Below are 27,008 nucleotides of genomic sequence, written 5' to 3'. Positions count from 1 at the left end.
TACAAGGCTGCTGCGTTGAAAATATGGTCATCATTTTCAGCCATTCGTGTTGAGCCATTGGCAATGGGAATGTGTTACCTGAGCGTTGTTGTAGATGTTTGATGGCACAAGGCCATCATACCTGAGTGGCTTAAGTATCTTGCGATACTGTATCTAGCTTGTATACAATATTTACAAGTTAGGCCCAAGGCATATCGGGTGCCTCCGGAAAATATATGACTAGCTATCCGCGCAGATACCGTACCAACAAATGTACCCTCAAAACAAAACTAGCATCCTTCCACACTCTCATCGAAGCCGCAATCTTTTTGAGCAACGCGGTAGAGGCTCCGTAACTTTGGGCTTGTGGGACTCCAACAAGCGCGGGTCGATATTCGCTGTCTCAGGACCCACAGAAGAAGCGGGAGTGTCAGTGCCCAACCGATCATAAGACTCTATAGATTCCACAGTGCTGTCAACAGATGAAGTATCACTGCAAGTAAGCGATTGTTTAGTTGGAAGATAATATAGCTTAATATTGATATCATATGTATGCATGGCCACAGCATAGGCTAAAAATTCAGTGATATTAGTAAACTTAGGGATACCATGGCATGCTGGCCACGTGCAGCTGATTCTATCGTGCGCATGGGCAAGATGAGAATCAATAAGATGATGATGGACTGAATCTTGCCGCTTGGCGGGGAATTTGTGTGGAGGAGGATTAGATAATGAAAGTTGAGATTGACCGCAGCAAATAATGCAAACATTTGTAGGATATTCCAATGATTCCCCTTTAGCAGGCGAGGGTTCTTCTAACTTCTCAGTTCTATTATTATTATTGATATCCCAGTTGATTTGGTTGCCTCGACGGGTTGGCTTGCAGAGCTGCGAGAGGGCGACCATGTCTTTAGTAACTTGGATATATCGTGCAAGTAGCTTATCCTTGTCAAAGTTCTCTGCTTCTGGCCCATAGAAATTTTCCACGAGTCACGCCTGCTCAGGGAATACGTATTCGGGAATGGGAAGCTCCCAATCCTCGTCCTTGGAACTGTCGGCATTAGACTGCTCAACATCAGACTGGCCGAGCATTTGCTTAATCTGTTTGTCAATTTCAAGCACAGGTGCATTATGAAAATATTCCCTCCGAGCTGTCTATCGGGTGTTGTCTGCTAGGGTTTTCCTTAGTTGAGAGAGCTCTTTCTTGACTTCTTCATGTCTTTAATAGAGGCGGGGGAATTGCTCTTGGGCTTTCCTTATTGTGCCAGTGAGGGATTATATCTCCTCTATCAGCTCTCTCTTCTCCTGTCTAAGCTCAAGGACTTTGGGGTTTTGGCAAATAGAGCATTTCTGTGCATCTATAAGATTGGTTGGAGCTTGAGGGTCCCTCTTCCTGAGCATGCTTCTGGCAACCCAGAGGAGACCTTCCTGAGATAGTTAGAGTAGGACCACATGCTAAAGATCCTAGCTGATAAACTGTGATTGGTAATGCCTTTCAAAAACCCTATTACCCAACTGGCCAAGCACTCTTTGTTGCTCCTGACTGGTAAAGTTTCCTGTGAACAGCAGTTAGATAGAGTATGAGAAGAGATGTGTCCTTGATGCAGATAGTTGCTCTCTATTATAATAGGTTTGATTGCAGGTAACATACAATTAACCTCGTTTGCGGTCTAATAGTGGTAGTTATAATGACCAATATCGTCCTTGAACCTTGCATCTCGGCCCAGCTCTTGGAGTGCTTGTTGACTGGAATCATATGTCATTAATAAAGACTTATGAAGTTCGTAGCCATATGTAGTGCGCTCAAGATGTTGAAGGAGAGGAGTGTCCAGCATCTCTGGCTTCCATTGGAGGGGAAGAGATTGACTGCGCTTTGGAACCCGGAGGCGCCAGATGAGCTCTAGGGTTAATGCGGTATTAAGAAAGGCCCTATTGCGGAAGGCTAATAAGATGATCTGGTTGATTGGGCAGTATGCTAGTTAGTAATTGCTATGTATGAAGAATTTTGTTCTATAATAGTAGAAATATAGGATTAGACATGTTTGCAATACTAGATGAAGATGCCCTTACCTATTAGTACCTTCTAGCCAACCTTTGAGATTGCAGAACTTGATAATGGTATATAGAACATCGCGCTTATTATCTGGGTCCTTGAGATAAAAGAGCTCGATATTGCGGTAGCAGACTGATGCTGGAAGATCATCTGTTGATACATATTTAGGGAGGTCACTCTGGAAAGCCTTATCTCCTTTGCGTTTGCCCTGCGGCATGCCTGCTGGAGATGCTTTCTGTGGGAGGAGCACGCCTGGTCGAGTTCTGGTGATGGCGGACCAGAGCTGGATCGTGGCAAATTGAATGATCATACTCCCGTGGCGGAAATGCTTCGAATATACCCAATGATGGCGGTAGGTGACATAGAAGACATCCATGTCTAGTATATTCTTGTCCTTTGTTTGTCTAGATATTTTATGCTCAGCAGGGAGTACATGTTCGAGGAACTATTATCCATATTAGTGCTCTATCTGTGGAGTCCAAGGAAACCTAGCGTACCCGTTGCATCTGTTCATGAATATTACTATTTACATGGCGTCGGGTGAACAGACCAAAATATTAACAAAGGTGTTGCCAATATTTATTATACAACTGAAGGAGCTTCTTCCGCGATGTCTTGTATATCTAATTAAAGAAGTTTATATAGATAGCTTGATCCTCCAAGAGCAGGTACTTAATGTAGTCCTTGTTTAGTTGGATGCAATACCTATTAGATATTAGTTCTCTGCTATTAAATTAATATCTAATAGCATACCTACTTCTACTAATATTGTTTGACAACGGCAAGACCTTCTAGGGTCTTGGGCTTGAAGTTTGGGGGGAGCCATCCAAGGCTGTGGAAATGTTCCAGTCTAGCTCGAGTCTCCTCGCAGAGAATTGGATCAGTCCAGAATTAGTACTCGCCCGGTTGAGCGGGGGGTACAGGAGGAGGTGTCATGGAGGCAGTCAGATAGAAGTATTGGAAAGAGGGTCAAGAGAATGGCCAGCTTCAGGATTGGACTGAGATTTGTTAAGGCAGGGCAGGATAGGAGGTTAGGGACGGGAACAGAGGAACGAGGAAGCAGGGGAAAAGATAGCATTTTATAGAGCGCTGGACCAGGCCAGTCGGCTCTAGGGCAGCTAGATCTGGCTGCAAAGGAGGCCATTTTTAGCATTGATTTGGTCGTGAGTTGAGCGGGACTGAAGCTCGCTGAGGTCAAGCATTCAGCGTTTATTTAACATCAGCCCAGGAAGGGACTAGAACGCTTGGCAGGTGTAGAATAGTGGTGCAAAACACACGGGGATGTTAAAGCAGTGGCTCACCGCCTTGAGAGTTACGGGTGGAAATGCGGCCGTTTATGGCCTCAGTAGCTGTCATTTTCGGTGTCGATTTCACAGGTCCTCACATTCTAGGTGTAAAAATGGCCATGCTTGTGATATACTCAACTTCATTTCTGAAATGCTGATCAAGTTCATGACACGTACAAGGCCCCTGCCACTCATTACCTGTGCAAGACACCAAGCCCATTATCATTAATCAGGGCAATGCCGTCCGTCGATGAGTATCAGGCTTCGCATGGCCAGTAACATTGGCATCAAAGACAATCCTTCGGGTCTTCCACATCATCCTCGGCCACTTGGGAATCTTGCTGTCCCTGCCCTTGTAGTTCGTTCGGGCCCAAATCATATATAAAACTCGCCCATGACAAGCTCATCAGCTCGGCAAGCTTAATGTAGCTTTGACCCTTACCCTTAAACGGCCTAATGTCCGGTCTATATCCAACACCCTCGAGATTGTTGATAATAAAATTGTTGAACATAAACCCTATCTTTCTGTTGTGGCCGGCTCCAACTTCGGGGGGAACACCAGTGGGAACTGCATTGAACCTGTAGGCGTAAGCTGGGAGGCCATGAGAAGCCCAGGTCTTCGCCGTCTCCCTCCTTGAAGCGATAAAATATTAAATCACCCCAGAAGGAAGCGCTTCGGCGAAACTGCGCGCCGTACGGCAGAGCGGGTCGCTGGTCGCCGAGGCCAGCGACCACCTTTGTCGTCTGGGTATGCTTCCAGTAATGCGGCCTGAAATGCTGCAGACTCTCTCCAGATAGCCACCTTGCCAGGATCTCCCCCGAAAGCGTCAATATTCCCCTGTACCCGCTGCAGAGCAATACGCTGATCCCTAAGGCCAAGATTCGTAATACCCTCTCCAACCACCTCGTTGCAGCGGAGGAAGCCCCATGCGCTGAGGCGGTAATTGATCGAGACTCCAATGATGGGCTTGCCTATCTTGACCGAGTACTCCACGATAAAAGAGAGGTTTTACCGCTGGTCGCCGCCGCCGTTGCTGAAGCCTCCGCCAAGGGTCCAAAACGCTACAGGGAGCTTCTTATGCTCGTAGCCACTGGGCCTAACGACGTTGAGATACAGAAAGTCCTCCGACTGATTGTAGAAAGTTTGATCGAGCTACAGAATTAGCATAGGCCTGCCAGAAACCTTGCGTTTCTTGGTAAACTTACCCCATATCCAACGCAGAGAAGGGAATAATTCTTCGCGTCTCCGGCGCCCTTCCAAGCTGAGTGCAGGGGCTGTGGTAGCCTAAATCGAAGGTCCCCGCCGGCGGTTGCACAAATGGAACGCCCAAGAAGAAGTCCTGATCGTACTCCGGCGAATAAACACCCTCATATGTCATAGTTCTGACAGGGGCCTTGGGAGAGTCGGAGTGAGCTTGTGAAGCGGAGACTGCAATTGATAAAGCTAGAAACGCTGCCACAAGAGCCCGCATCCTGTTGTTCTTTAATTGCGCAAAGGTAATCCAATCGGCGCTGGGGTAGGCAGCAGCACGATGGCAGATTTATGATCCCTAGGGCTTGCCATTCTTCCGTTATCCTGTTCCTCCTGCACATGCGAGCCAGGTGGAGATGACACACCCCCTGCTGTGCAGAGGCAAGACCAATCGATGTATCCAACTCCGAGTGAAGATTTCCCCAGCATCCCCAGAATAGAGTCGGATCCCGGGGGTGGGTCGATGAAGCTGAAGCTGAAGCTGTCGGGTCCGCGGTGGCGTTCCCCGGAGTCGAGTCGAGTTCATCTCTTTGGTCGAATCAGGAGCGACAAAGTGATGGATCTGCTTCCAGCGTCCATCGGCTGGTTCGATCATCGATCGGTGTTGCTGTCCGAAATCCGACAGGCCAAGCTCTGGGTCAAGAGCATTGGAATGGCTCGCGCAGGAGTACGGCGGTATTTATCACCCTTCTCGTTCAGATGCCTGAATAGCCTATATTACTACCATTCAGCTAATACGTGTTGAATTGGTTGGCTTTTACCAGGCAAGGAAGAAATCATCTAGCAGGTGCCTACAGGACAAGTCTGGAAACTGTCAAGTTCGAATCATAAAAAATTTGCGCTTAAAAACAAAAAATGTCTTTCGCCAATCCAGAAAATAAACCAGTCCTCCAAATTCAGCTCACCAAGCCGTATGGCCGCCATCTACGACTACCGTGCTTCCAGTCATGAAGCTGCTCGCATCGCTCATAAGAAGCCGGGTCACCCCTCGAAACTCCGGTCGTGCCAGTCGCTTCATCATGTTCTCCGATTGCCAAATCTCTTTGACCTCTGGGTCCCCATCCACAACCATCTTTACCATTGGGGTCTCAATGTGTCCCGGACAAAGACAGTTCACTCGGATACCTCGCTTTCCCGTCTCGGATTCAATCTCGGACCACTCTATGGCAATACTCCTGGTTAACTGAATCACCACCGCCTTGGAGGAGTTATAGATCGCCGAGTTCATTCCCTTGTTGGCGACGAGACCGCTCATACTAGCCACTAGCAGGATGGAGCCCTGGCACTTCCGGTTCATCATCTCCTTTGCTGCTGAAACTGCGCTTCGGAATACATCAGTGCAGTTGATATGGATCACCTGTCGACAGTGGATGGAGAGTGCTCGATTGCGTCCGCAACGTGGTTTACGCCCGCCGCGGCGATCAGGTCATCAAGTTGATTTTTCCGACCTGCGATCTCGGCCATGACTGCTTCGGTGTTGTCGTCGTCGGCCACATCCATTTGGCGGTAGTGTATAGAGCCTCCATAGTCCGGATTTGCGAGGTGGTATTCGTCGTCTGGCTCGGGAAGTCTGTCCGGGCAGTAGACTGCTGCGCATTAACCCATGTCCCACGCGACGGAGGGAAGGAGAGGAGCGTTCCTTCACCCCCAGCTTCAACTAATGCCTCCGCCATTGATAGTCCCAATCCCCGCGCTCCACCTGCACCTGGAGTGTTTGCTAAGCAGAACGTGGAGAATCCTAGCACATTGCCAAGCCCTACGGTTGCCTGTTGGGATATTGGCTCGCCTTGAGACGATTCATGTCACACTTACTGCGGTATTGGGATCAGAACCGAGGTCGAGATCGAGGTTGATGCTGAGATCTAGAAACGTCGACGTGATTTTATATTGAAGCAAATAGCAAATAGCCGTCGATACGGATGAGGTGACTGCTATACAAAGCCATACAGTGGCACGACAAAAGTTCTTGCTATCCCCACCGGACCCGCTACTACTGAACCGCTTCCTAATTAGGTCTAGTTGATGCCATTCTACCGCCCAAAACAGCGCGTCGAGGTCTCAACATGGTGTTGAGGTTCTTCGAAATACCAATAACGCGATGCCTCGAGGCAAGGAATTGACCCTGGAAATCCAGGCCAGGCTCTGTAAACTAAAATCAATTGGCTGGACCTATTCAATGATTCACCAGCGGTATCCCCACATCCATTATTCAACTATTCGAATGACAATAAAGCGCGAGCATGCTCGAAAAGAACAAAAGTCTTCTCCTCGATCAGGACAACCTTGGAAGATCTCTCCAGAAGAACAAAGGCATCTACTTGGCTTGATAGAGCAGGACCACCATATCAAGATGCGTGAGCTTTCTAATGTAGTCCAAAGTAGCCTTTTTATCCGGACGGTTTAACGCCTATTTCGTATACTTTATATGCGGAAATGGAAGCAATGTAAGCAACCCGAGATTACTCCTAAAAATGTAATAAAGAGGCTAAGATGGGCACAAACCTATGCAGGATATTCTGCGGAAGACTTTGATCAAGTTATTTGGTCTAATGAATGCTCTATAGAGCGTGGTACTACTATACAAAGACTCTAGACTTTTTGGTCTCCTAAACAACAAATTATCGAGCAAGATGTCCATACTGTGCGCTATAGGAAGGGTATATAGCAGATATTTTGGGCTGCTTTTGGATTCAATCAACGAACTGGCTTACTTCTGCTTGACGGGACCCTGAAGCTGCACGAGGAGGTGTGACTAGATGGATTATACATGGAGTTTATGAAGCATTTCTTCCAGATATCCTTGAGCCTGTGGATATTTTCATGCATGACGGGGCTTCTATACACAGAGCCTATATCATACGTGATCTTCTTAATAAAATGGGCGTGGAGGTCATGGAATGGCCACCATATTCTCTGGATTTGAATCCTATCAAGAACCTGTGGGCACTTTTAAAAGCGAAAGTCTATAAGCTTTATCCCGAGTTAGAGAAGGCCCTAGATAACAATAAGACTCTACAGAGGCTTATACAGGCTTCTATAGAGGCCTGGCATGCAATTGATGAGCAGGTGCTTAGAAATCTAAGCTGTATAATGCCTCTTCGAGTGCAGGCAATCCTCCAAGCAGATGGTTGGCATACAAATCACTAAGGTGTTGATAGCTTCAAACTAGCTAAATTAGGAAGGCGGAATACTGGCGTGGGTCCAGTGGGGATAGCAAGAACTTTTGTCGTGCCACAGTAGTTACTCATCAGCAGGCCGACGAACGGATGGATGCTCTCGTTTGGACGGCTTCAAGACTCCACCGATCTCCGTTCCAAAACCGTCAACCAGCGAGTCATGCAGGCTCCCTAAAGTTTTGCAATGAGACCTTTTCCTTCTCCAAGCAGTTGGGACAAGCCAACCAGATTGATGAAAAAAAAGATTGTTCGCGTCAATCGGAGGTAGTGTAAGCCCGATGACACTGTGCAGCAGGACATGCGCAAGCACAGAGGCCCCGCTGCGAAGACCAAAAATAAGATTAATCAATGTTGTGTTCCTTAGAACACTTTCAGAGATTAAACTGAAAAGAACAGATACTACACTTGATCTAAGCCAAAAGGCAAAGAGAGCTGGAAAAGAAAAGAAAAAAAATTCGAAAAAGTTGCGGGGACGAAGACAATTTATGAAAAGCGGCTGTGGTCCGTGCGTAGCGAGATGACTAGTGTCAATTCTCAAGATGTCTTATTGGCTGGAACGAATCATGGGCTTTGCAGAATCAGGTGACCACTTCTACCCTAGGCGGCTAACGAACCCTGACCGTCTTCTAAAAGAGGACTAGTCACCAGCGGCCACACTCCACCATCGCGAGGATTTGGTCCCCAGCACTTCAACTTTTTCTCCTCACAGGCGCAGGATACTCACCTCTTTGCGACCACCAACTCCATCCTCTTCAAAACTACCGCCTCCAGTCACAATGGCTCCCGCTGTATGTTTCCATGCTTGAACCGCTTTGCTGTTCCCCCTGCGTGTTCATGATACGCTTCTCTTCTTGCCCTCAACCTCCCACGAGCCAGCAGCCGAAATGCCCACGGCACAGGAATTGAGAGCCAGCAAGAAAGCATCATGACATGAACCGGGGCTCGACAAATGGAACAGTAGGCTAATCGAATCTCTTCTCGTCGAGTAGGTCCGTTCCCGCAAGGCCCAGAAGGTCACTCAGAAGGTAAGTTTGAAGTCCGAGAAGATTTCTCAGTCCGTTCGCTCATAGATTATGTTCGCAGTTCGTCATCAATGCTTCTCAGCCCGCCAACGATAAGATCTTCGATGTCTCCGCCTTCGAGAAGTTCCTCCACGACCGCATCAAGGTCGATGGCCGTGTCGGAAACCTCGGTGACAGGGTCGTCATCTCCCAGATTGGCGATGGCAAGGTCGAGGTTGTCGCTCACATTCCCTTCTCTGGTCGCTACCTTAAGTACCTGTAAGTCCCTACGTCTCTTATATCGATGAGGCTGAGCGAATATTAACTTCCGGCAGGACCAAGAAGTACCTCAAGAAGCAGCAGCTCCGTGACTGGCTGCGCGTTGTCTCTACCTCCAAGGGCGTTTACGAGCTCCGCTTCTACAACGTCGCCGCTGAGGAGGCTGAGGAGGATGAGGAGTAAATTTCTCCCTCGGCTTGAGAGGAGAAGAAGCTGGAATCAACCTGTGAAACTCCGAATTGCGTCAGGGATTTTCCACGAAAATTCCAACGTGGGCTGTGTGTCTGCACGGTGTGTCCGGCTCAGGGTTGAATTTACTCTGTACAAAACTGGGGGTGTTGGTGTGGGTTTTCATTGAGAGGGATTTGCGAGCCCGAAACGGCCGCTTTCTTTCTTCTATACCCTATCTGCCACCTACCCGTCGGCATTGATCCTTCCACTATCCATGACATTACGAATGGTAGAGACGAATGAATGGAGTCCGTCTACACCCAAACATCTTGCATCCTCGTAAATCTTGCGATCCTTAACCGTCGTCACTCTTTGGTCGAGCTAGTCCTCTTCTGCCCAGATCCCTGCCCAAGCTTCAACTGGAGAAACGTAGTATCATCTTCCTGACCCGGAGGCGGCACAAGCGTTCCATCAACGACCGTCCATCCCCTAGATTTCAGTGTCTTCCACACCTCCGCCGCCTTGGCTCTGACCAGGTCCCCAGTGGCAATGGCATCCTCTTTAGAATCGTGACCGCGGCTACCGCCGGTCTGGATGTCCCGATCGAGATGCTTCTTGGACAGGGTCCGAAGACTCATGCGATACGGGAAACCGCCGGCTGGATGCGGGTATAGTATAGCCGTGTCAATGACTGTTGGGTGAATTATTCGGCAGGCATTGAGGTCGTTGTCAATCGCGTGCCCTATCAAAGGTGTGGTCGGTTGTAGGAGCCTGAAGAGCAATGCACGCGCCGCTGCGGGAGACTCGACAACCTCCAACGACACAGATTCTGAGCGCGCTTCATCCGACTCCTTGGGGACCCCCTTGGAAGTTGGGGCGCTGTAAGGGAGAGCCTTGGTATAATGCTCAGGGAAGACACCAGAAAAGCGTGAGTTCAAGTCTAAGACCTCCCCTATAGGTCTGACCAGGACGTCCAGGATCTTCTCGCCTTGGGGCCAGGTGACTGCAGTCATGCGAATGAGCTCTAGTCCCAGAGTTGTGTAGCCCATTTCGCAGTCAAAGCAGATAGGTGGTGTACGCCCTTTATCTGGGTTCTCCGGAGTCTCTTCAAATTGTAAAATCGACGCAAGCCGCTTCGTTTCTGAGACTTTGAAAACATGGGTCTCGCCTTTGGTGCATCCTGCGGACGTACCCAACGTTTCATTACAACAAGTGAAATATGCCTCCCTCGCTCCCGTGACGTGATCCGTCTTCTTTCTCGGTGGGTAGAAGGATTTCCCAGGGTGGTGGGTGCATGGTCCTCCAGTAGTTAAGGAACCATCCCCACGACGGCCAGGGAAGACCTGGAAACGGCCACCGCATCGATCACACTTCTCCCAGCCTTTGGACTCTAGAACGCCTTTCCTTGCGGCATCGATTTCTTCCACCGTGGGTGCCTTTGTCACATAGCCGTATTCTTCCAAACCTTGCAATGGTGTAACCAGTTTTTTAACAATTGCGATTTCCTCTTCGACGCTCAAGCCACTTGTGAAACGCTTCGGTTCTTTCGGGACTTGATTGGGCTTTAATTTATAATACTTCCTGTTCAGGTAATCTTTGAGCTCTTTCGCCCACTCTTCCTGACTCAGTTTGGATAGCTTCACGATTCGGAGTTTCACGATGTTCGAATATATAGTCGGGTTGTCTTTGGCTGCTTTTTCTTCTTCGTCGAGTGCCATCGTAATGAGCTCATCAGGTGTTAGTATTAGAGCCTTATCACTGAACTTTCCGTCTCTGGTGAGTTTATCATTCAGAGAGCACAAAGTAGAATGTAATTTCTTCAATATAACCGCGCGTGTATTATAAGTTGCCGGCGCCTTTGCAAGCATGCGTGGGTTTAGCGCTTCTTTGGGAGCTTGTCTAGTTCGTACGCTCGACTCTGGAGTTTCACCAGTGGACATCCCACGCTTGGCAAGACCGGTTTTCGAAATGGCAGGTTCCTGCGATGAATTCGGTCGCTCCGCAGCTTTCGTAGCCGGTGTCTCCAACTTCTGGATCGGTGTATTCCTCAAGGCAGAACTGACGCCACTATGGCCATGCGGCCTGGCCATCTTCAATGCTTCCTGATTTTCAATCGGTGGCTCTACTTTAATCCTTTTGGAAGCCGGCTCAGCCGCTTCTCCTGGCTCCTGAGCCTGAGCATTGGCGGGATAGATGTCTTGAGAGCCAGGCCCGATGTCGTGATGAGAGAACACACAGGCAAGAAGGGAACATTCTTGACCTTGAGGACATGGGATGTCCTTGAATAATCCAAGAGGTGCGAACATGATGATCTGTAAGTGAGCTAGGATGATGGGTATCTAGGCTAAAGATTGCATCGCGCACACTCGAGTTGTCTACCTGCTCGATGCAGTGACACAGGTGAGAGAAGCCCAAGGATGATTCGGGGATTGGAGCTAAGCAGCCCTAAAAGGCCCGGTGAGCTGGAGGAACCCACAGTGCCTCACAGAAGCTGACGGCAGAACGTTGCTAGAACGCGAATACAGCAATAAGTTAGGTTGAGGGGAACCGGAGAGCATCAAACAGTGTCTAAATCTGGTGCATTGGTGTGTCCCACGAACCGGCATCCGAGCTCATTGGTTGCTCGTGCTCAAAGTACTCAAGAAAATGGATGGAGAGAGACAACCGGTCTGAATGCTAAGTGACGGGACGAGTAAACGAGTAAAGCAATTTCCTCAAGCTTCGAATCATCGGCTCGCGTGCCAAACAGAAAGTGTGGACGGCGAACAACAAGGAAGAGCGAAGTCACTGCCAAGGGCAGTTGGAGTGGAGAACTGCCCAACGCAGATGCAAATTATTCAAATATTCTGCCACATTTCTAAGGCGCCGAGTATATGCTTGCTGTCCTCCAAATGTTCATTCTCTATACATAACTCTGTGTTTACGTCCTCGGCCCAAAGTGCATTCTCGTTTCTAGGCAGAATTTACGGTTTAACACTCATATTGACGTCTTCCACAGTCTCTGCACTTGAGAAAAGTCCAGCGGGGCCAGTTAGTGATTCAACAGTAATATTGGTTCAGGCACGAGACTCGGCACTATATACTTCTGAGAAATAAAAAAAGGTACACGCCAATGATACCGATAAAACAGCAAAAACATATACTCCTAACAAGAGACGACTTTAAATATACCATAATCACCGCTTCGCTGCCTTCTTCAGCACTCTTTTCGGAAGCTTTGGGAGGATGATGCCTTCATCGTCTGAAAAGGCTTCAGAAGGAGGTCTCCATGCCTCCTGACTCGCGCTGCGATTTCGTGCCGCTCTCCTTGCTCCTCGTCCTTCCCGTGACAGGTCCTCTTGACTAGAAGCCTCATTAAATGTTGGAGGCCACGCGTGGAACTCCACTTTCTTTGCCTTCGTCCGCCCTAATAAAGTCATGCCAAAGGGGCTCTCGTTAGGACGTCAAACTCATTTGTAAGGAGGTTATGCGAAACATAGACTTGGAGTCACCTACCTTGAATTCTCTGAGGCGGGTTCGACACTGTCGGCTTGCCCTGTGGGGACTGACTTTTTAGCATCTCTGATGAGTCTATAGTGGCGTGATCAGCAAAGGACAATCAAGTTCCGTCTCCACTGAGGAATTTAGTATGCAAGGGGAGTATGAAGAATGTGTCTGCAAGACCCCACTCTTTCGTAGCGTTGGATTTCAGGTACCATATTGGTGCCACGTCTGTTCAACGTTGGGAGGGAAAAGGGGTTTCTCGGTAGACATGTCTCTAAATACATCATCGCAGAATTCCGAACGCATAGAAGAAAAGACAGAGGAACATGCCCAAAATGAGAATCGTGAGGAGAAACCAAACCCACTTGTACTCACCTGAGCTAACATGTCGGTCGTCATCATCGCTTGAAGGATGGTAACCCGGCGAGTCTGAATCTTGGCCGCTTGTATGCTTGGAATCCTGGGGACTGATACTCATGCTCGAACTAGTACTCGCACGGGTACGGGCGTTCGCGCTGATACCCGACTTCGCACGACATACAGATCCGGAACGAGATTCATATCCGTGGTTATGATCCCCGCTACTACAGGGGCTGAATTCTGTGGTCGCCGTGACATATGAATCACTCTCGCGAGCGGCGCTCTCGGCGTTTGTGTCGGTAGCACCTAGGGCGGGAAGCATCAGGTTGAGTATGCCACAGGCAGCGCGGACGGGATACTACAAGGGAATGTACTTACGCTTCTTCCATGGTCTAGTCGCGAGCGGTGGGCGCGAATAGCCGGGGTACATGAAATAGTAATCGTCAGGCGCAGTAGCGGATATTGGCGGCTGAAGTGTCACATAATCCAAGGTTTTCTTCTCCTTAAAGTGAGGTGGAGGAGGAGGAATTGGTAACGGGTCTTCAACATGCGCAACAGTCGGCGCATGCGGACCGTTCCAGATCAAATCCCGCATCTGGTCTCGAACGATTGGATCACCAAGTGAGTTTACAAGGTATTGGTATGCGTAGTCACATAGCCAGGCTTCATCCAGTCCGTGTTTATCAGATGAACCAGAATCGAACTCCCAGCGGAGTCGTCCCAGGGGTGGAAGTCTGGAACCGCCTGATATGGATGACTGGCGAGGCACGGGGCCCTGATCGGCCTCCGAATCAACGGCTCTGATCAGCCAACGCGGTGCAGGAGATGCATCTCCCAGAAATATCTTCGGCATATATAGAGGTGGTGAACTTTTAGCTCCATGTGGCAATCCCGACTGATCATCCTTGCTCACTTCGGGTAGCCCTAATTCTTTGCTCAGAATATGAATCGGCGCGCCCTCGCTACTAAACTGTTCGGGACTCCGGACATTTCTCTCAGGACTGAAGTACGTGAATTCATAATCGTCGCCGACAATTATGGGAGGGTCCGAAAACGACGGATATTCGATATTCTCAACCCCCGAAGGGCCACGCTTTTTGAGGTCACGGCGACGCCGCGCAACCTTTTTCACTCTTGGCATGGCAGCTGCGTCAATAAATAGACCTCTGAAAATCGAAAGCTATCATGTATTAACCGATACTGTCGTTATTGATCGCGTTCTCGAAAAGTGGCTTACATGTATAATGTTGATTGTGTTTCTGTCGCGAGTAGTCAAACTGTAGGAGAGACTGTGTGAAAGTCGTGGTATAACGTGGTCGCGGAGGATTCGAGGGACTGCAGTGAACCCACCAAAGGGGCGTCAGCACAATCATTCCTGCTTTATTGTAGGGCATCAACTGCTTCTTGATGAACTCACGCAAGTCTCAGCAAGCTTTCTTTGTCTGGGAAGGGCCCCTTGGAAATAATGAACAGTCCAAGGAGTACTGTTAAAACAAAGAACAACGTAAGCAGTGCAGGAGCGCTATGGTGATTGCTCTGACGCCCAAAAATAGGCCCCTGAGTGGTAAAGAGCAAGAGACCTACCAGGACTGGGGCACCTGGCCTAGAGCGAGTAAGAAATGGCGGTCTCAGGTGAAAACAACGGGGATCAAAAATAGGATATGACGAGCGTCAAAACCTTAAATGAATTGTCGTAGGCTCGTAGAGCAGAAAAGCAGCGACCGACGGTGCCAAAACAAAGAAGGGAGACTTGGGTTCGTCCTATAGGGAGGAAGCTTGTGGGAGTGATCAACAAAGAAAGTAGGACGGCCGCATTCCTCGCAGGTTTTGAGAGGAGCGATGACCTGGAAATATCGCCAGCACTTTGTCATAATCTGCGCGAGTTTCTCCATGGCATTGAGGTGATGAAGATGCAAGAGTATCTAAGGGTCGCCGTCGTTATTCAGCGGTTTAAATGGTCTAAGCGTCATCTATGTCAAATATACACAAGGAACAGTCATGGTAGTTGGGAGAAGCGTTTAACCGCATAAGGCCGGATTCATCCCAACCAGATGATCCCAAAGTGGTTTTACCAAGGCCGCTAGAGACATGTGATCATGGCTGATTACTACGTCAAGCCGATCAGTGCCAGTATCTTGGCTCATTGAACACATGATAACGGTGACCCCGAACTCCTTGACCGCGGAATAGCGCGGGGAATCGAAGACCTTGGGGCACCATCTCCTCCGGAACCATCATCTCATTCTCTGGCTCTGGTTCTCCAATAACGAATTTACCGACCTAGGGGACCACGAGTTAGCAAACCGCTCCTGCTTCCAGTACTGCTTAAAGCCATTCTAAAAACACACCTGGATTTCCGTGTCGGTGATAGAGTCGCGGCTCACCCGAGCGTAGCCGGTTCTTTTGAGCTTCTTATACAGGATATACTCGCACCAGCGATCCCAGTCTGTTCGATCAATATCCTTCATGCCACTTAGGTCGCTAACATAGGTGTTGTAGTTGCCTTCGAGCGGTTTAGTGACAAGGTAACTCAACAAGATCAACGGGCGGGGAGAAGATCCCATGAGGTTCGATAAATACTCAGTTTGCAGGCGGCGGTCCTCGGGGTCCTCCTCCTGTCCCGAGTGGAAGACAACAACATCAACCAGCTCTCCGTACATGTCGAGAGTGGCGTGGATGGCGGGAGCAAGTTCACCAACGGGGGAAGGGAGGAGGTGATGGGTAGAGTTGACGATCGGGAACTTGGAGAGCAGTGCAGAACCCCAGGTATGTTTGTTAGGTCCTGGTCCAAAGTCTGCATACATGCCCAAATCTTCGGCCAGGAACTGAGTAATATCGCGATTGCCCATGATAATGCGCTGGTTATCCGACTCCAGGAGGCCAAGCACGTCAAGCTCAAGTTCCTGGACAAGATCACGCATACGTCGCTCGGAGGCCCACATATCGTTATCGAGACCAAAGTGCACGGTCCAGATCCCGGCGGTTACAACCTTATCCTCTTTGTGGTATGGTGTGTAGTCATTTGTCGGGAAGCGGAGGTATGCAATTGACACCGACAGCAATTGTAATGCCATGAGCACATAGATATAGTAGGAACGTTGCCTCCTCCCGTTCGGACCAACGGCCCTGTTCTTCGGACTGTTTGACTTCGACACTGACGCCGAGAACACGCCTGCACCGAGGCAAAGCATTGTGATAATCATGATCCAATCGGTATGCTCCCGGACGAGCGGTCCGCCCGGAACAAAAGCGTAAGCAACAACCCATACGTGGAAGAGGAGAAGGAAAATATACACGAAGAAGGCGAGGCCGAAGGTTGGGGCAGGGGGATGGCGAACGGCAGAAGAGATTAAAACCGGAGAGACAGCCAGGAGATAGAACGCGATGACAAGGGCGCCATAGAATCCGCTCCAATGACTGGAGGCCGTAAGAAACGTCGCACCGAGACACCCGATCCCAAAAGCGGTCCAGCTTCCAGAAACTTCAGGGTATAATAGGCCGAACACAAGACCGGCACCCATTACAAAGATAGTGAACGCGCCATAGGGAACGGCAATCGGGCCACGGACTGGGTAACCTTCCCAAACCCAGGAGATCATCGTACTAGAATCGGACAAGAGGAAATGCATCGCGAATATCATACTTCCAACTCCCAACCCAGTAAGCAGCGAGGATCCCTTTCTTCCATTTGAAGGGAAGTAGTCGCCTCCACTGTCTGTTGAGCGTCTGAACGAGCGAATACCCGCCAGAACAGCAAGAAGCAGTCCAAGTTTATTCCATCCGCCGTTACTTGCGTGCATAATAGGCCAAACAGGGTTATTGGTCTTTCCCGCGAACTTGGCAACACTGGACATTATCAATCCAATGCCCCAAGCGAAAATCCGGGATTCCAGTCTTGCGCTCTGCGCCCTGTCGGCGTACAGAGTAGCAACAGATGTGATGCAGCTACAAGAAACGGCGAACGTACTGAGGAAAAGTCGTTTGGCGGGATCTTGCACCTTGTAGGCAAGAAGACCCGAGAGTGACAGGAAATGGAAGAGACGAGGATCCTTGATAGCCAGAGATCTAAGAGCGGGAATGGCGAGGAGTACCGGCGAAAGGTAACTAAGGATAACGACCTCATATCCGGAAATTCCCATGTGCCAGAGCGGGAAGTACCAGACAAGGACAGGAAGGGAAGTCCAGTTCGTCCAGTACACAAACTAGTTACGCTTTCGTTAGTCCATAACCGATAAGTGAGGGGTCTAATATAGGGTGTACCCCATTATATGCATCTGCAGCAGCGTCGAAGACTTCACTCCAGAAGAATCCTTGTCCGAAGGTATTTCCGACAGGTTTTCCCTTCCTGTCTACGGGTTAACTTGACGAGATCATCTCTCCAAAGGGTGGAATGTACACACTCATTTTCGAGGACCGAGTCTGCAGTCGTTTTCAACTGCCTGATATAAATTCATCTTAGATCATGTCCCTCAAATACCAATGACCGAGCTTTGGCAACTGTACATTTTCTGGCTCTGGATTATTTTGGAAGCCACTGTACATACCCTCGACTAATCCCTTTAATATCCCTCACCACAATCTCGAAAGCCTCGAAATCAAGCGCCGTAACGGCATCGAATCCGACATCGAACAAGATAAGGGACCATTCGAAAAAGGCATATTTCGTGTAGGCTAATGAAAAAGCAAAACGATCAGTATGGGTACGCGAGTGATCCACGACGGTATTCACCTTACCTCCAGCGACCTTGTGCACTTTGTGCTGAATAAAGTAGTAGATCAATGGCGCCAGAGTGCCGAAGAAGAGACCAGCAAGGATTTTCCGATATTTGACGGCGCGACGGTTGTTTGGGCTTAAAGCCAAACAACCAAGAGTCCACGGTAAAGTTGCGACCAAGTACAAAATCATGAAAATATCGTGCCAGTCGTGATCATCGGTCGACGTTACATATGTCCAGCCTCCGCAGGTGAACGTCCGAAACAGCCCAACACCGGCGACGAACTTCGGGAGGCTGGTGTTTGGCCGGGCAGTCAACAGATACCAAAGGAAAACGAGAGCGAATCGAGGTCCGGAAGTGATAGCAATGAAGACTTGGAAGAACGAACGTTCCGGATAACGATCGCCAATAGTTGCTGAAACGGATGGAAACCATTCATCGGGGTAGCCGTAGTGTTCGTTCTGCACGATCTTTCTGTAATGTAGGCTGACGCCAACAAGTAGAGCGCTAAGAAAGGCAGTGTAGGCGACGGCGGTATGGGCCCAAGATACCCATTTTCCATTGACCTGCTCGTGCCTTAGCAATCACGAGACAAGCCCGTGGGCCAAAAAGACACTCACCGTCGCAACAGCGTCCCCGTCTTTAAACCTCGGCGCCATTGTCGCGCGCAGGGGTGAGACTCTCGTCTCTAAGGATCGCAAAAATACAAAGCTCAAAAATGAAAAATTAGAGAAAGTCAAGAATGAAAAGAAGGAGTTGAATGAAAGAAAGGAGGGAGGGGCGGAAAGGCAGGAGACAGAGGATGAACAGAAACCCCTGAGGCCAGCGAGGCAGAAGAGTGAGAAGCTCAACTCTGGATGGCCGAATTGAGGTTCGGCAATCGGTCCAGGCGCCCATCAGGCGCGGACGCTAACGCGAATCTGGCAAGCGGCCAGGAGTTTGCGGCCTTGGGATTCAGGACCCCCAAAAAGTTCCGTCGATGCGTGATGTTCCGCCAGCTTTCCTGTCCAAGCTGTCTGTCGTTTCTGGGAGACTGAATACCGCTGGCTTAATTCCGCTCATAATCCTCGAGTAGTAGCCAGATATTCCAGAGTGAGAAATGTCTACCACCGCTGATAAGGCGCGTTTCTTCCTGGAAAAATCGGTGCCAGAGCTCAGGGAGTTCGAGAAAAAAAAGATCTTCAGCAAGGTAACAATCACTCTACTCAGGCTCAGTTTATCAAGTTACAGGACAAAATCTCATTAACGGCTCTATGCAGGATGAGATCACATCGATAGTCAAAAAACGGTCCGACTTTGAGCATAAGATCAATGCGCGTGGCGCCCAACCGTCGGACTTCGTGCGATATGCGGAGTACGAGATGAACCTCGATAGCCTGCGTCGCAAAAGGGTAAAGCGGCTAGGTATCAAGTCGGCAGGCTTCAGCGGGCAGCGTCGGATATTCTTCGTTCTCGATCGTGCAACTCGCAAGTTCCATGGTGATATTAGGCTATGGATCCAGTACATTGAATATGCCCGACGACAGAAAGCCTACAAGAAGCTCAGCACTATTTTGAGGGATGCTCTACGGCTTCATCTGTCCAATGTAGATCTGTGGATTTACGCTGCACAATATTCCATTGAGGACCACGCAGATATGGATCAGGCCAGAACTTATATGCAACGAGGACTGAGATTTTGCAAGAGCTCGAAGAATCTCTGGATTCAGTACGCAAAGTTGGAACTCATCTACATCACCAAATTAGTGGCTCGACAGCGAATACTTGGACTCGATGACAAGATCGAGGCACCCGAGCAGTGGGCTTCAGTAGATGACCTTGGGGCGGACATGATCGCGATGCCGAGGATTACAGAGGAAGACATTAATCCCAGTGATACAGGGAGGGATGGTGTCAATCGGGCAGCACTACAGACCCTTAACTCGACACCCGCGCTTAGCGGTGCAATCCCGCTCGCTATATTTGACTCTGCCATCAAGAATTTCGATTACGACGAGCGATTCAGCCACGAGTTCTTCGATATGGTTTTCGAGTTCGAAGAAATACCGTGTCTGCAAAATATCCTGTCGCATATTGTCGACGTAATGCAGAAGTCCAAGTCCGCTGGTTATCATACACTGATCTGCTATATCAAGCTTCCTACGGCCGGAATCCAAGCCACTTCAGTGGAGTTTCCCCGAGCACTAGGAGTGGCGCTCTCGCGGCTACAGGAACATCGCCGGACTCCCCAAGTAGCGAAGGAGGTGGTCAGCTGGCTGAGCCAAGTGGCACAGACAAAAGATTTGGATCCCTCCCTCCAAAAGGCTATTGACGTTACGATCCACAGCGCGGAGCTAGTTCTTCAGGAAGCAGAGGCCGATGCCCTCGGTCTGGGAGGCGTTGTCGGTAATCGTCATTGAGAGCCGTTCTTTCCATAGGCTTATACATAGATTTAGTGGGAGTAATCTCAGTCGTCACCGCTACTTCGTCGATTGCTCTTCTTGCTGCTGTGCTGTTTCTTCGCCCTAATTCTAGCCTCATTCGCAGCCTTTTTTCTACAAAATATCAGCGGGGCGTTTCCCCGACAAGGGAGCAATGTACATACAATTTATGCACGCGGTCTCTCTGCTCTGGAGAGGCCTCGCCTGGAATTACATCTTTAGCTGTCGTCAAAAGCAGTTGTTGGAGCTTCTCGTAGCATGCATCCACGTTGGCCGTCTGCTTCCGGGACCCTTCCGACTGAATGACCAAGCTATGCGACCTAGCCGCATAGTATCGCGATGCTTGAAGCGCGGGATGTAGTATGCGCGGCACAAGAGGCAACAAAGAATTAAGAGGCACCTTCAGTGTTGCTTTTGAATTAACCCTATTCAGGGGGGCAATCATTGCGCGTTAGCAACGAGAATCTTGTACTACCAGAGAGGGGGAAATAGAGTAGTTTGGGACACACTTATTGACGTTCTGGCCGCCTGGGCCCCCAGAACGGCTAAAAGAGATTTCCCCAACTTGACGGGGTATCGCGGTGAAGTTGCACTTGGTCAGCCATTCTCGAGCTGCAGCCAAATCGTCACTTGTTGAGTCTATACGTCGAGATGCGAAGGATCTCCAAAGCGACGGTCGCGCCGTGCTAAGCCGGAGGAATGGGGGAATTGGCTGGAGCACGGCATGTGAGCAACATTGGGGGGGAGCCATCAAAAATTTCCCCATTTCCCTTCGTTCTCCTGCTTCAAACGAAGAGGGATGGCAAGCAGGGGTCCAAGCTCGCTCGTTCGCTGACTGAGACTGAGAAGTGAGAAACAAGTCACATGGACGGGAATGCAGCCATTTTCAAAAGGTCTGGACTCTAGCTGCTGCAAACAAGATACCGAAATCATGGAACCATTGGACCAGAGCCAGGATTCCAGCGCGCCTTGACCCACTGCTGTCACCTCACCCCAAGCAAACTCTTCTTCACTTCAGGCTTCATCCCATCTCAACCTTCTCAGAAAAGCCATTTTGGAGCTGCTTTGTCTCTCTCACGAGCTTGCAAACTGAGCCTTCACCCGCCTTTGCATCATTCCAGCGCCCAACAGCTCCCTCCAGCTCTTCCAGCTTCCCCCACCACAGCTGCGCTCTCAGGTTCTTATTAATAATTTCTCTCAGTTAAACGACCTTTTCACGGTGGTGACCTTCGTGCCTGAATGGAGAACATCTCTTTGAGTTATTTTTTACCCGCTGACTGTTGATGAAATAATCCTTCCTCGACCTGTCCTCATTCAGCCTTTTTCCGCCTCTGGCTACGAGATCTTTCTCCTGCCACCTCTGCGCTTCTTCTTCCTTGCCCTTATCGCTCTTCTCTCTTGACTACCTATCTTCATCCATCGTCTTTCCCCACCTTACCTTCTAGGGTTGACTTACGTCTCCTTCCTCTCTTCTTTCAGCTTCTCCCTCCTTCACGGCTTCCCGTTCGAGTCCGGTTCTCCGACCACTCACCCGACCTTGAACGGTTACTTTTTTTCCCTCCCAGCATAGCCCCACCTGAGCTCGCTCTTGTCTCGACACTCATCTAAGAGTCACCTCCCTCCCCCGGTCGTCCTTGGATCCCTCGTGTTTGTTTGTAGATGCATCCACTCTCCTACTTTGGTCTACATGACGCCAGACTTCCCAGATGAGGCTCTACACTTTCGTGGCAAGACCTTGACTCCCGAGAGCCCTCGCCCTGTTCACGTCGCGGAACCTGCCAATATCCCTGTGCTGCAGAACCAGATGGATCCTGTATTCAACGACACCTCGACTTACCAGAAAGCCGAGTTTCTCAGCGAAAACACTTCCCAAGAACAGCAAAGTGGCCAGTATACATCATCGGGCGAGGTGAGGGCGCCTCCAAGCTCTGTACAGGATGGCGACAAGCGGTGGCCATCGCAGCATCAATCACATATTCAAGGTAGCCTCCGTTCTAGCCCTCTTTTAGTCAATCCTGTTTTGATGGACACGGATCACATTGCCTCATTATCTACGGCTACAGCCGTCCAAACCAATCCTCCATTGAACTCATCCCCCTCTGCGAATTCCGCACGGCTTCCTCGGATCGGGGAGGCGACGGCAGACTCTTCTCTAACGGCATGTTGTCCACCAGATCCTAGCTCCCTCACTGCCCACTCTCTCTCCGGTGCCCCTGCATCTTTTTCCCATGCTCCTCGCGACGTTCCCTTCGCGAACGAGGTAGAATACGCGGTCGCCAACTTGCAAACCCAGCCAGCAATGCGTGCCCGACTAGACACGGATGACCGATCTGACAACAATGGCGCTGGGAATGGGGTTGATTTCCAGAACCTCCTTGATAACCTCCCATCTTCCACCGCTCCGCCCGGCCCTTCGCTTCCTGGAAACGCCATTCCATCGGATGATGCTACTACCTCCCCTCAGACCGTCCCTGGTGAAGCGCTTCAGTCTTCCTTGGGCCTGCCTCCTCGCCCCCCTCCCCAGGAGAAGCCCTCCATACATCCCAATTACAATCCCAGCGATGATATCCGTTCCTATCATCAGCTTCCTGCCCAAACTTCTTCAACGTCCTCAAACCCCTACGCGTCCCAGCAGAGTAACTACCAGTCCACCCATGGGCCGCCTTCATTAGCAGCTGCTGCGCCTGGGACGTCATTGGGTGCGAGTAGTCTTCCTCCACCCCCACTCGCTAGCTTCCAGCAGCCTTCACCTGCTACCTTGGACAGTCAAGATCCTTTATCCCCTGCAACCCAAAAGAATGGTTTCGCTGGTAGGCAGCCAACGCGCTCGGATGAAGACACTCCGTGGGGCCCAGACGTTCAAAAGAAATACGACGAGTTCTTACGTGATGAGAGGGTATACGTTACGGAAGGTCTATGGGACCGCTTTCCGTACGGGTCGAGATTGTTTGTCGGTGAGTATCACCAGTCTCTGGTAGTTGCGTTGTCTAACACCTGCGTGTCCAATTACAGGCAACTTACCTACGGAGAGAGTGACAAAACGAGATCTCTTTCACATATTTCACAATTATGGGAAACTAGCGCAGATATCGATTAAGCAAGCGTACGGGTTCATCCAGTTTCTAGAGGCTGCGTCCTGTAAGCGAGCGCTTGAAGGCGAACAGGGAGCTGTGGTGAGAGGACGGAAAGTTCGTAAGTGTTATGTGTCGCCCACGATCAGAGTGGTGCTCAACCTTTCGTCTGAACAGATCTCGAAATCTCCAAACCACAGCGAAATACGAGACCAGCGCCACCGGCGTCGGAAGGCTCGCGCGCCGTGCCCGCTCGTCGCTCAAGGTCACCCGACCATAGTCGAGGCGGACTCCCTAGCAATCGCTCCGCAAGAGCACCTGGAGAACGTTTCGATCGGCCGCATGAACCAGGAAGGGCGCCATTCAGCGACTTTCGGGATGAGCCTACTCATCGTAGGCGAGATGATTATCGCCCGTCCCCACGATCGCCATCTCCCCGGAGTTATCGTCAAAGAGAAGGGTATAGATCTCGAGATAGGACTCCGGATCGTTTCGACCGGCGTGAGAGGCGGCGCTCCCGTTCGCCGTACGGGAGAGATAGAAGGTATCGAAGTCCCAGCCCTCGCGGCCGCTCGGCATATGATGGCGACGCGGACTTGCCGATTCCTAGGCGTGCTGCACGGGATATACCGGATGTGCAGATATTAGTTCTAGAGGAGCTGGACCGGTAAGTAGAGTTGTGTGCCGATCAAGATGCGCTATCTTGCTGATACAAGTATGTAGGAACTTTATTTACCACGTGGAAGGTAGCTTCAGGAATCGAGGTCTTCGGGTCGATGTTCTAGTACTGGGGCCACGGATCCCTCTCGATGGTGCTGTAAAACGCCAGATAGCCGAGGGCGTGCTCGCTGTAGTGAGGCTTTCACGGCCTAGCCAATTCTCGAGAAAGATTCCACTGCAGGTATTCGATCGGAGTGCGGGTAAGGATAATGTTCGCTCGAACGGTAAGTTCATATCCTCGCCCTTGCGAACCCTTTACTCATGTGCCTCTTTAGAATACCCCGACCTCGAGCCTAGCATTGCGGCGGAGATCGTCTTTCAAGCACAGTCGTTACAGCGGAACCGGCCTAGCGTGCCTTTCGCGCCGTCCGCTTATGGAGCTGCACCGATCCCCTCCATCCCGCTGTCTCACGCTGCCCCATCCGCCCTTCCAAACCAACCCAATCTAGCAAATGCCATCTCTACTCTCGATGCACCCGCTTTGCAATCTCTTCTAGCTGCCCTACAACAACCGCGACCAACCGCAGCGCCAACCGCCCAACCACCATTCCCCCCCACCACCAATCCCCAACCGACTCCAGATCTCGCGACCCTTCTCAGTGCCGCCACTCGACAGCATATCACCCCGAATCCACCGCAGCAATCCCTTCCGCAACAACCTTTTCCTCTGCACGCACAGAACGCCGCGGCTATATCCGATCCTAATCTATTGTCACTCTTGGCTAAAGGCCTGGGAGGCCATCAGCCCCAAGGGCAGACTGCGCTACCCCCCAATGTGCAGAATATTATGAGCCAACTAGGGAAATGGAAGCCATGAATCACGATTTGTCTCTTGTATCCTAATTTCTTCGCAACATCATCCTCTTGTTCGAACGACGGATTTCGCGCATCAAGGAGTCGGGCGTTGATCTTTCGTTCCCCAACTGAGACCTCAAAAGAATAATTAACATTTTTCGGGTCACTTGGCCATTCATGCTCATTTGGTTTGCAGAGTTAGCGGAAAGATAGTTCTCGATTCAGTGGACACGATCACCAGCGTCTGCCTTCTTTGCTCCTTTTCGTTATTAGGTATCCATAGTTCGGCGCCTCACCCTTTAATGGAGCGCGATTTATTAATCGTTCAAGCAAAAAATACCAACGCGATATGTGGAATGGTGGAATGTAAGTCATTAAGCGTAAGTATAGTACAATTACAAGAATCTCTGGCTCGTCGACCTAGCTATTCCCCGGGTATTCTGACGTTCATCTCTGCTTTGGCGTCACCTCGCGGTCCACCCTTGGGACTTCAGGTCTTGAACCGTAGCGGCGTCTTCCTTCTTGATCCGTTCAATCGTCTTGTCGCGGTTGTATTCCATCACACGCTTTTCCTTGAAGTACTTGAGCTGTTGAAGGAGGGGGAGTCAGCGACTTGTAATTGACTCTCGAAAATACAATAGCCTTCTGGGGGTTGGGCATACCCAAGCAGTTGAGCAAGCTGATTCAAATTCCGCGATTTCTTTCCCACACTTTTTCCGCGCATCCTTGTCACCCTTGACAGAGTCTATTATGTCGTTGTTGTCCAAGCAGAAGAAAAAATGGTCGCGGGCTTCCCAGCACCGTTGGCGCGAGGTTCGATTGGGGGCAATACGACCGCCGTCGGAGGATTGACCAGGATTTGAGGACCAAGAGAGCCAGCCCATTGTGTTGAGAGAACTAGATTCGAGCCGAGAATGAGTGGGAGTCGAGGTCGAGTGTCCGTGTTTGGAGCTCAGAGTCTGGAGCTCCGGCCACTCCGCATGACTTCTGGTCATGTGGCACTCGGCCACCTCGGAGCACGTTTGTCAACTTTCTCCATCATCATCACAGCTTCATCCCAACTCCACCGACCAGCACACTGCCTTTCTTCATGTAAAAGGTTTTAGGACAAATACCTTTCTACAAATGTCTTGTTTCTGAACCCCAGCTTTCTTGCCCGGAAATTTCGCCGTCCTCTCGCCGGGGCGAATGTTCGCCTTCTGTCGCCTCAAACCGGCCTAAAACGTCCACCTTTTACCTGCGCACACCCCCAGTGACCCAGTCCGTCACTGGCGCAGTCCACAGTTTATGCCCCCGCGCCGACGACCTCCTCCAGCGGGGGCCCGAACAGACCTTCCACCCCTGAGAATCATCCGCCAAATCCTTCTACTCCAGGTCGCCTACTATGTATCTGCGACGGTTCTAATCCTATTCACAACCCTCGTCTACGGCACACAGTTCTCACTCGACCTGGTTCTCAGTTGGAATGCGTTAAGAGGAGATACAACGATTGGGTGGATGCTTGGGTTAGTGTGGATGTTGAACAGTCTTTTATGGTGGGTTTACCTTGTGCTTCCCGCGTCGTAAAAGCAAAAGTCCGCTGACAAGAACGCGACATAGCGTTATATTTCTCCTCCTTCTCGTTTCTCGGTCTAAGCTTATTCCCGACTTTGCTCTTACGATACATTTCCTCCATCTTATCACCACTTCATTATATACCCGTTCTCTTCCTTCGAACTTACTCTGGTGGGGGTTGCAGTGTGCGAGCGCCGCCCTCATGACCTTGCTGGGGATCTGGGCCTGCCGGTACCGGGAGCTCCAACCGATCAGCTTTGGCGGGATTGGAGAGAGAAGTAACACGGCGCAGGCGGGCGAAGGATCCTTCGGTCATGGACGTAACACCGGTAGCGAGTACGAAATGGTAAACATGAGGAGTGACGAAGCGGTTTAGTCAGCCCCTCTTTCAACTCGCTTTCGTCGGACCTTTATTTTCTTCATTTGTTGTTATTTGAATACTGGTTGGCAACAGTTCCGTCTACCCCGTTGTTAGGCTTTCATTCCTCGTTTTCTGCTTGAATGTATACCCTAGCTGGCATGGGCATAAGTATCTGTACAGTTGGCGTTCTGGAACCGGTTGTCTTCTTCGTTTTCGTTTTCTCAGATAGAATCTCAGCGACTCCAACAGATTGAATCTCGGTGTGCATGAGGATGTGCAGGCACACGTGGATGGAAAGATCATGGACAGCTCATCTCCTTCGATCATGGTCA

The 27,008-nt window shown here is 50.2% G+C and overlaps 13 protein-coding genes across 13 annotated transcripts; 4 read left to right on the top strand and 9 right to left on the bottom strand.

Moving 5' to 3' along the window:
• Positions 1-288: 288 nt before the first annotated feature.
• On the bottom strand, positions 289-2,968 carry BJX67DRAFT_371439 (uncharacterized protein; the record flags this gene model as incomplete). The annotated part of the gene is made up of 10 exons (XM_071031084.1): positions 289-936; positions 991-1,134; positions 1,303-1,407; positions 1,483-1,535; positions 1,673-1,954; positions 2,060-2,477; positions 2,530-2,554; positions 2,705-2,758; positions 2,796-2,882; positions 2,931-2,968. 10 exons carry the CDS (start codon positions 2,966-2,968, stop codon positions 289-291), a joined length of 1,854 nt encoding a protein of 617 aa, XP_070887352.1.
• BJX67DRAFT_350632 (uncharacterized protein) lies at positions 2,826-3,246 on the bottom strand (the record flags this gene model as incomplete). The annotated part of the gene is given in 2 exon segments (XM_071028834.1): positions 2,826-2,982; positions 3,000-3,246. Coding segments are annotated over 2 exon segments (204 nt in total), but the record flags the coding sequence as incomplete, so codon positions are not given.
• A 2,138-nt stretch (positions 3,247-5,384) lies between these two features.
• On the bottom strand, positions 5,385-6,042 carry BJX67DRAFT_350631 (uncharacterized protein). Its single transcript, XM_071028833.1, has one exon. It carries the CDS (start codon positions 5,868-5,870, stop codon positions 5,472-5,474), a length of 399 nt encoding a protein of 132 aa, XP_070887350.1. The 5' UTR covers positions 5,871-6,042; the 3' UTR covers positions 5,385-5,471.
• A 2,480-nt stretch (positions 6,043-8,522) lies between these two features.
• BJX67DRAFT_380173 (60S ribosomal protein eL22) lies at positions 8,523-9,209 on the top strand (the record flags this gene model as incomplete). The annotated part of the gene is made up of 4 exons (XM_071032738.1): positions 8,523-8,534; positions 8,736-8,771; positions 8,830-9,026; positions 9,083-9,209. The coding sequence occupies 4 exons, from the start codon at positions 8,523-8,525 to the stop codon at positions 9,207-9,209; spliced, it is 372 nt and encodes a 123-aa protein (XP_070887349.1).
• Positions 9,097-11,928, bottom strand: rex3 (putative RNA exonuclease Rex3). Its single transcript, XM_071035159.1, has 2 exons — positions 11,798-11,928; positions 9,097-11,705 (listed from the first exon to the last, which is right to left on the bottom strand). Exon 2 carries the CDS (start codon positions 11,501-11,503, stop codon positions 9,563-9,565), a length of 1,941 nt encoding a protein of 646 aa, XP_070887348.1. The 5' UTR covers positions 11,504-11,705; positions 11,798-11,928; the 3' UTR covers positions 9,097-9,562.
• Positions 11,929-12,232: 304 nt separating this feature from the next.
• On the bottom strand, positions 12,233-12,705 carry BJX67DRAFT_350626 (uncharacterized protein). Its single transcript, XM_071028832.1, has one exon. The coding sequence runs from the start codon at positions 12,614-12,616 to the stop codon at positions 12,374-12,376; it is 243 nt and encodes an 80-aa protein (XP_070887347.1). The 5' UTR covers positions 12,617-12,705; the 3' UTR covers positions 12,233-12,373.
• A 258-nt stretch (positions 12,706-12,963) lies between these two features.
• On the bottom strand, positions 12,964-14,181 carry BJX67DRAFT_380171 (uncharacterized protein; the record flags this gene model as incomplete). Its single annotated transcript, XM_071032737.1, has 2 exons — positions 12,964-13,346; positions 13,419-14,181. The coding sequence occupies 2 exons, from the start codon at positions 14,179-14,181 to the stop codon at positions 12,964-12,966; spliced, it is 1,146 nt and encodes a 381-aa protein (XP_070887346.1).
• An 865-nt stretch (positions 14,182-15,046) lies between these two features.
• On the bottom strand, positions 15,047-18,414 carry BJX67DRAFT_387421 (putative integral plasma membrane protein; the record flags this gene model as incomplete). The annotated part of the gene is made up of 7 exons (XM_071034214.1): positions 15,047-15,320; positions 15,389-17,242; positions 17,301-17,385; positions 17,441-17,479; positions 17,585-17,711; positions 17,775-18,321; positions 18,376-18,414. The coding sequence occupies 7 exons, from the start codon at positions 18,412-18,414 to the stop codon at positions 15,162-15,164; spliced, it is 2,850 nt and encodes a 949-aa protein (XP_070887345.1). The 3' UTR covers positions 15,047-15,161.
• Positions 18,415-18,854: 440 nt separating this feature from the next.
• BJX67DRAFT_371434 (snoRNA-binding rRNA-processing protein UTP6) lies at positions 18,855-20,154 on the top strand (the record flags this gene model as incomplete). Its single annotated transcript, XM_071031083.1, has 2 exons — positions 18,855-18,944; positions 19,015-20,154. 2 exons carry the CDS (start codon positions 18,855-18,857, stop codon positions 20,152-20,154), a joined length of 1,230 nt encoding a protein of 409 aa, XP_070887344.1.
• A 72-nt stretch (positions 20,155-20,226) lies between these two features.
• BJX67DRAFT_55344 (peptidyl-tRNA hydrolase domain protein) lies at positions 20,227-21,401 on the bottom strand. The gene is made up of 2 exons (XM_071035157.1): positions 20,685-21,401; positions 20,227-20,600 (listed from the first exon to the last, which is right to left on the bottom strand). The coding sequence occupies exons 1-2, from the start codon at positions 20,939-20,941 to the stop codon at positions 20,300-20,302; spliced, it is 558 nt and encodes a 185-aa protein (XP_070887343.1). The 5' UTR covers positions 20,942-21,401; the 3' UTR covers positions 20,227-20,299.
• A 1-nt stretch (position 21,402) lies between these two features.
• BJX67DRAFT_55359 (putative RNA-binding protein (Nab3)) lies at positions 21,403-24,923 on the top strand. Its single transcript, XM_071035158.1, has 5 exons — positions 21,403-23,129; positions 23,188-23,367; positions 23,424-23,913; positions 23,970-24,190; positions 24,242-24,923. Exons 1-5 carry the CDS (start codon positions 21,863-21,865, stop codon positions 24,781-24,783), a joined length of 2,700 nt encoding a protein of 899 aa, XP_070887342.1. The 5' UTR covers positions 21,403-21,862; the 3' UTR covers positions 24,784-24,923.
• A 196-nt stretch (positions 24,924-25,119) lies between these two features.
• Positions 25,120-25,752, bottom strand: BJX67DRAFT_350602 (cytochrome c oxidase subunit 6B family protein). Its single transcript, XM_071028831.1, has 2 exons — positions 25,424-25,752; positions 25,120-25,348 (listed from the first exon to the last, which is right to left on the bottom strand). The coding sequence occupies exons 1-2, from the start codon at positions 25,643-25,645 to the stop codon at positions 25,226-25,228; spliced, it is 345 nt and encodes a 114-aa protein (XP_070887341.1). The 5' UTR covers positions 25,646-25,752; the 3' UTR covers positions 25,120-25,225.
• Positions 25,753-25,800: 48 nt separating this feature from the next.
• Positions 25,801-26,733, top strand: BJX67DRAFT_55229 (protein SYS1). The gene is made up of 2 exons (XM_071035154.1): positions 25,801-26,296; positions 26,361-26,733. Exons 1-2 carry the CDS (start codon positions 26,049-26,051, stop codon positions 26,689-26,691), a joined length of 579 nt encoding a protein of 192 aa, XP_070887340.1. The 5' UTR covers positions 25,801-26,048; the 3' UTR covers positions 26,692-26,733.
• The last annotated feature ends 275 nt before the right edge of the window (positions 26,734-27,008 follow it).

The sequence above is a fragment of the Aspergillus lucknowensis genome (genome assembly GCF_044049455.1).
Source record: "Aspergillus lucknowensis strain CBS 449.75 chromosome Unknown BJX67scaffold_14, whole genome shotgun sequence".
In the NCBI taxonomy this organism is placed as follows: domain Eukaryota; kingdom Fungi; phylum Ascomycota; class Eurotiomycetes; order Eurotiales; family Aspergillaceae; genus Aspergillus; species Aspergillus lucknowensis.
Note: the sequence above shows the minus strand (reverse complement) of the source record. Positions and strands in the feature narration are given on the sequence as shown.

Excerpts from the sequence above, each read along its gene's own strand:
- BJX67DRAFT_350631 (XM_071028833.1), bottom strand. The coding sequence starts at position 5,870 with ATGATGAACCGGAAGTGCCAGGGCTCCATCCTGCTAGTGGCTAGTATG.
- rex3 (XM_071035159.1), bottom strand. The coding sequence starts at position 11,503 with ATGTTCGCACCTCTTGGATTATTCAAGGACATCCCATGTCCTCAAGGT.
- BJX67DRAFT_350626 (XM_071028832.1), bottom strand. The coding sequence starts at position 12,616 with ATGACTTTATTAGGGCGGACGAAGGCAAAGAAAGTGGAGTTCCACGCG.
- BJX67DRAFT_55344 (XM_071035157.1), bottom strand. The coding sequence starts at position 20,941 with ATGGGGAAATTTTTGATGGCTCCCCCCCAATGTTGCTCACATGCCGTG. Across the intron at positions 20,601-20,684 it reads GGCGGCCAGAACGTCAATAA|GGTTAATTCAAAAGCAACAC; the intron begins GTGTGTCCCAAA and ends CCCCCTGAATAG.
- BJX67DRAFT_55359 (XM_071035158.1), top strand. The coding sequence starts at position 21,863 with ATGACGCCAGACTTCCCAGATGAGGCTCTACACTTTCGTGGCAAGACC. Across the intron at positions 23,914-23,969 it reads GTTCTAGAGGAGCTGGACCG|GAACTTTATTTACCACGTGG; the intron begins GTAAGTAGAGTT and ends ACAAGTATGTAG. Across the intron at positions 24,191-24,241 it reads GGATAATGTTCGCTCGAACG|AATACCCCGACCTCGAGCCT; the intron begins GTAAGTTCATAT and ends GTGCCTCTTTAG.
- BJX67DRAFT_350602 (XM_071028831.1), bottom strand. The coding sequence starts at position 25,645 with ATGGGCTGGCTCTCTTGGTCCTCAAATCCTGGTCAATCCTCCGACGGC. Across the intron at positions 25,349-25,423 it reads CAGCTTGCTCAACTGCTTGG|CTCAAGTACTTCAAGGAAAA; the intron begins GTATGCCCAACC and ends CTCCTTCAACAG.
- BJX67DRAFT_55229 (XM_071035154.1), top strand. The coding sequence starts at position 26,049 with ATGCCCCCGCGCCGACGACCTCCTCCAGCGGGGGCCCGAACAGACCTT. Across the intron at positions 26,297-26,360 it reads ATGTTGAACAGTCTTTTATG|CGTTATATTTCTCCTCCTTC; the intron begins GTGGGTTTACCT and ends AACGCGACATAG.